The sequence below is a fragment of the Anser anser genome, assembly GCF_964211835.1.
Source record: "Anser anser genome assembly, chromosome: 4".
Taxonomy (NCBI): Eukaryota; Metazoa; Chordata; class Aves; order Anseriformes; family Anatidae; genus Anser; species Anser anser.
The window spans coordinates 6,460,650-6,466,976 of NC_139724.1; the positions used below are offsets into that span (position 1 = coordinate 6,460,650).

Consider the following 6,327-nt stretch of genomic DNA (forward strand, 5'->3'; position numbering starts at 1 on the left):
GGTTCTTTTTGTGAGAGGTTTGGATCTTCACGCCTTATTCTGTTGCGGTATCACAATTACTTATCTCAAACATCAGTTTGGATAAGAAAACTGTAAATCTTGTAATTCACTCCAGTTTCCGAAAGTGTAGAATAACAGCCACTTGAATTGAATATATTCTCTATTCGTCCCTCTGGCAGAATTAGGAATAAGTGGTTATCTAGGCACAGAAACATCATTTGCCCTTTCATGTCCTCATTGGTATTTAAGATGAACTCTGTGTCCAAGGCTGAAAACCTGTGCAACCATACATCATTGAATTTGACCTTTCTTCTTCCTTTGGGCAGGTGAAAGAGGCCCTGATCATATATAATTTTTATCACTGTAGGAGCCATCCACAGGTATTTATCTTTAGGGCAGTAAGGCCACTCTCAGAGACAGCTGGGGATTCTTCACTGATCATTCATTGGGATTTTATGTGAAGATGGTATTTAACATGGGCCTAACAGAAGGCAAAAGAAATTACCTTTTTTTTTTTTTTAGCCAATGTTTAAATCAGCAGAGATGCCGATATTGCACAAGAGATATGGCATGTGAAGTACACGTACAGAGGACGCTTAACAGTGTCTTTGTATAAAACTGGCATTTCAATATTGGTTTTCTTCTTTCATTTATGGTCAAGACTAGAGCTCAGAACCCTTAGCTTGCCCTTAGGATACTTGACTGTGGAATAAATAAATCAATTCAGCTAGCTATGGACAAACGTAACTTATTCTGCAGACAGTAATCATGACTACTATAGAGCCATTCAAAATCTATGCTAGTACAAGTTCAGAATCAGAGCTAGAGACCCCAGAAAGCACTTGCATTAAAATGTAAATAAATTTGCAGTGCAATTCAAGACTTTTTCAAAAAGACAGTGAAAGCACCAAGGACTAGCCAATCAATATAAAACACGCTTCGCGTTACAACAGCACTTGACTTTTAGCAGCCCATTCCATCAGCTCTGAAAGCACTTATCAGCTTAATGCTTTTTCATTGCAGGTATCATGTCATTGTGATTGTGCTGGTCTACTGTTTCCCACTGCTTGTCATGGGCATCACTTATTCCATAGTGGGAATTACTCTCTGGGGAGGAGAAATACCAGGCGACACATCCGACAAATATCATGAGCAACTCAAAGCTAAGAGAAAGGTACCGTTCCATTAAACCTCACTAAGTGAATCTTAATAACATCATCTGCGGTTGTGTTGCAAAGTATTCCAGTATTTTCTTTCAGAAACATAAAGTCATTAGAAATAACAGTCATAAGAGATCTACTTCAATAAAAAAATTGTTTGACAAGTTGTCTTCTATGTTGGCTAGTTGTTCTTTTTCTAATTTCACTGTTCCTCATTAAATAAAAACATTTGGATTTTAATTTCATATTCCCTATCTAGTGACATGTAAGTGTGTCTGATATTTGGAGACGAAGCCCAAATTCTTAGCCTTTATAGACCTAAAATACTTAGTTCTGAACAATGGATTAGCAAACCATTAGCTCAGATTCTCACCCTACTGAAAAAACAGTGAATCTTACTGTAATTTTCAATACATTAAGGACCATGCAGCTTTGAGATGAGTACTGATCAGCCTGTTCATACTGAATGTTCTAGGTTTTACATAAATACCTATTGGTGAGAAATACACAAAACTATTTTTTCCAGCATTTTTTCTGTTAACTTATTTGACTGTAAATATTGCCTAGTCTAACAGGACTGTGGATTACTAATGACCTGATTATTTGCCTATTTCCATTTCACATTTAATGATGTTTCAGAGCTATGAAGGCTTCTTTCTTATATTTTTTTCTTAACTGCACAGGAAAAATATTTTAAAAGCAACAAAATGTAGAGCAAACAATAAGCAAGCCCTTCTGCTTTTTATTTCTAACAGTTTTTCATACTACAACACATTTAACTTTTAGGATTTGTAAAAATGTTACCCAAACATGGAGTCTAACTTACCAGTGATGAGCATATTTTCAAATGCCTACTTTGAATCATGATACCATAAATATATTTGAACCTGTTGTATATGCCACCATATTGCAGCATTAGCAGAATGCAACTTGTTAGGTCCTGGGACAAGAGGAAATTTTCTGCCAATACTGAGGAACATTGATGTTTCCATTTCTTTCAGGACACTGCCAGGAATATGAAAGTGTTTATTTCCAGATACTATACTTGCTATTATGACAGGGCATATATGAAAGGAAAGATTAGGATTTTCTCATTCATACTTCTTCATACTCATAAGAGACATACAAAAGGCTCTATACCAAGTTTCAGTTTTCACAATAGTAGATGTGCCTAGACATCTTCACTGTATGACACCCAGTGCTTCCCATGACACCAGAAGTGGTATTTATTTTGGACTTCATGTAGCTCTTTTAAGAGGGCAAAGTGTTAGCCTCTCCATAGGAAGAGATTATATTATCGCTACTATTGTGTTGTAACAGTTCAAATATATTTTGGTATGTGAACTGAGAGGAAATGATGAAAAGTCATCACGGAAAACTAATCCGTATGCTTTGAATATATGCCCCAAGGTTAAACTATTAGACTCATTTCCAGAAATACTGAAAGCATGTCACAAGATCAGCATTTTAGTCCTTAACATTATCAATAAAAGTCCAATATTATCATTACAGTTTTTGCCATGCATGTTATCCCTTACCAAAAGTGTATTTTCAAAGTTACGGAATGACCTTTTCTAAAGAACATAACCAGAAATAGTTTTCACTGGTCAATTAACTGTTATTACCAACACTGCTCTTTCACCCATTGAAAAAAAAGGAAGAAAATACTCACTGGAGGGTGCCTGGGGTCTGATTGTGAAGACAAGCTGAGGAATCATTTTGTGTAAGAGATACAGCTTGCAAAAGCAAGTGTGGAAAGCAGTATTAAAAGCAGTAACTATTAAAAGCAGTAACTTGTAGAAGCAGAAAATCCCAGAACAGGAGCACTTTTTATCATAATAACCAAGTAAGATAAACATCTTATGTCATATACACTAAAGGTCTCTGAAGACAAAATTTGGCTCTTAATATATGGTATGAAATGTCCAATTAAATCACTTGAATAGTTTTAAAACAGCAATCCTTAAGAACTCTAAATATATGCAAGAGAAGGAATCCTTAATTAAAGCGTTTTAAGTGTGAGAGTATTGGAATTCATGCCTTCAACCCATGCAACTAGGGGATTAAATTATGTGCAGATATATTGTAACTGCATCTCTGACTTTGCTGGCAGAGCTCCATGACAGCTCTTCAGTTCCACTGCTGTTCTCTTCAACAGGATTTACGAAGTAACTCATATTTGGAAAGATGAATTACAATTGGCCATTCAGGGTGATAAACTAATAGACTAGAATCCAAATAAAGTTATCACTCAGCCAGCCTCTGATAACAAAGCTATGGCTTTTCTTTTATTCAAACAAAGAAACCATCTATTTTTCCTCCTGTTTTGTATGCAGGTATCTAAGCATATGAAATCTGTACTGGCTGCACTTACTACAGAGAACTATAAAGTAGCAGACTGTATCTTCCATGTTACCCAATGATACAGTGCAAAGCATGTTTGATTAGGATTGTTTGAAAAGGTATTTGGTGTTAAGAAGTTAGTGAGCTTTTCATGTAAGACCTTTTAAAGAAACTGAGTTTGCCAAGAAAAGATTTGAAGGTTGAGAAAGTTGTTAATATAGTCTCATCATTTTGTCTATGTGATGGTGCAAGGCACCCTGAATTCTTCTGAAAGCAACCACAAAGAATAAAGAATTCAAAGAATTTCATTCCACACAATACAGGTTGGACAACAGAAAGTCATACTTAGTCAGGGAGTCAAAGATTTCAATTTTTTAGAAATTCAGGAGTGGATAGGAATGATAAGATTAGTGTGAGGAAACATTTTGGGAGGAGCTGTTTCATGACAGAAACTGATTATCTACCTTTCATCCAATTTGCCAGTTCAGGGCTAGACTAAGCATTACACCAGTGGCTTCAGATCTCAGTCCATTATCAGTTACTTTCTGTCCTAATTCATGCTCCAATATTTGAACCACTTTTTTTTTTTCCTCTTCCTTTTCATTTTCATTTTCTTTTTCTTTTTCTTTGACAGATCAGATGTCTCATAGACTGACTCATTTAAGATGCTAATGTGAGTCTTTTGAACTTTTAAACATCCACCCACTACATGTGGGGACTTTGCAGACTTTAACCCTTCTTCTTAAAGCTTCTGGCACGATATTGACTGATCTTCAGCTACTTTATTCTCCTGTAACTCCCATTTTCAAAAGATAGAGTTATAATTTCAATACTGTTATATATAAAGGAAGTTTATACGTCTCATAATGTTGCTATCAGCTTTACTAGGCCAGTGTTCTTCACATTCAAGGCAGACATAGACCTGCCCTCACTTATTGTCTCCCCACTGTTTTTTCTATCTAACTTTTATTCCAATCCCTCTCCAGAGTTTACTTAACCTATAAGAGGGAATAATTATGTACTGTAAATCAAACTAATCAGTTACTGTCTTTGTCACAAGATACAGTTCTGATAAAACTTTTCCTGAAAAAACGTTTCCCAACAGAAGATACCATTGCTTTCACCCAACAGCAAGAATACAGAAGAACAGGAAACACTCTTTTAATTTTAAATCTTACCTTTACATTTCTCCTTACTTCTGTTAACTTCATGATAATACTTCACTGTGCATCTGTTTTGGCAGTGTTCATGATTCCTCCATACTTATGCCTCCTCTTGTATTCTTTGCTTCTCCTGACACAGTCAGACTGAGGCGTCATCTCTGCTTCTTACTGCAATGAAGATTGAATAAAAATCACATTTTTCCAACATTAAAACTATTTTGTAAATATGCATGTAAATAAGAAAAAATACATTTACGAGTGACTCACACTATTACAGAAAGCATTAAAGAGATGGTCAAGTTTACCAGCCTAGCTATATAAGAAAATTTGCAAAGCTTTGTATATATTTTTTGACATAAGTAGACATCCCGTATCAATTTACAGTCAAATGTATCTATTTAACCAGTTAATACAGTATATTGAACACAGTGGAGGAGAAAATGAAGAAGTGGAAAACTTGAGACTGCCATCTGAAAAGAAAAATATGTTGAAATCAATGTGGAACTGTAGGAATAATGATGTCAGGGGAGCCAAAACAGTCACATGTAAATTGAAAAATCACTGAAAATTACTATATGGGAAGCTTTTCGTAGATAAACAGGAATAGCCAGGTGAAGTGTTGGAAGGACTACAAATAAATACTACAGAAAGACATCTCGACAATTTTAAAGAATTTTTGGAAACGAATACATGGAATATTCCCCTTTTTCACAGACTATACAGACAGGGATTAGTCAAATTAAAAATTAATAAATTCATAGATACAGAAAGAAGGAAGCAGGGATCCCCCCCTCCTCTAATACAATTCTGGATGCTGGGACAGTATTAGTAAATGGAAGATGGAAAATGGTTCATGGGATCTCCCCAAACAAGCACCTAGGGTAATGGACAACTGTCCTATCCAAGAGGGACTGTCTTATGTCCTTATGCTTCTTTTTTAAATAGTAGTACAGCTATTAAAGTTCAGCTGTTAAAGTTCAGTTATTCAGCACATTATTCCTGGCTTCTCACTGAGTTTCAGTGTAACTAAAAAGGCAGATTTCTTTTTTAAGCACATAAAAATACATGACATGAAATTATTTTAATATACATTTTTTAATCAGTGGATGAAGTAAGAAAAAGTCTGGTTGGAAATAATGATACTTTTGCTGACATTAAATGGCAGCTGACAAGGGCACAATGAAAGAAAGAAGATAAACTGCGTCAGGGTGGTGTAGTTTATTAAGGGGCAGATTTTGCTAAATTAGAAAGAAAAAGCAAGAGTCAAAGCCCAAAACATTACAGTGTAGCATCAAAACTGGTGGAACACTGAACAAGCTATAAGCACCTACTAAGGCTGACAAAAACAGGAAAAAACAAGACCATACTCATACTCTAAAGTTTAGTCACCAAAAACAGGTGATGAAAACATCACACTGAACTCACATATCACATGGTAAGTAATTCTGAAATTAAAATCTTCATTATTAACACACAACCACTAAGTCTAGGCAAACAGACTTCTTAGGTACCAACCTGTTCATAAAAGTTCACAAAGATTGCATTCAACCATAAAAAAAAAAAACCTCTGACGTCGTGAATCCAAGTAGTTGTCTTGCATGTGACTCCCTATTTCAAACACCATCTTGAAAACCCACTTTTTTCCTAGATATTTGTTTAGT

The 6,327-nt window shown here is 35.3% G+C and overlaps 1 protein-coding gene and 1 long non-coding RNA gene across 17 annotated transcripts in view; one reads left to right on the forward strand and one right to left on the reverse strand.

Moving 5' to 3' along the window:
* LOC310899314 overlaps positions 1 to 6,327 on the reverse strand; it is a 284,820-nt gene that overhangs the window by 200,235 nt on the left and 78,258 nt on the right. For 14 of the 16 annotated variants that reach the window (XR_014584170.1, XR_014584171.1, XR_014584172.1 and 11 more), the window contains one exon: positions 4,682 to 4,834. This is a non-coding gene — a long non-coding RNA (uncharacterized lncRNA). Of the gene's footprint in view, positions 1 to 2,832; positions 2,897 to 4,681; positions 4,835 to 6,327 lie in introns of all 16 variants that reach the window. The other 2 variants (XR_014584178.1, XR_014584179.1) reach the window with 1 other exon arrangement.
* TACR3 (tachykinin receptor 3) overlaps positions 1 to 6,327 on the forward strand; it is a gene marked incomplete at its 5' end in the record, with an annotated part of 49,684 nt that overhangs the window by 17,919 nt on the left and 25,438 nt on the right. Inside the window, one exon of the mRNA XM_083835557.1 lies at positions 1,024 to 1,174. Within this exon, the coding sequence (XP_083691683.1) occupies positions 1,024 to 1,174 (151 nt within the window). The remainder of the gene's footprint in view (positions 1 to 1,023; positions 1,175 to 6,327) is intronic.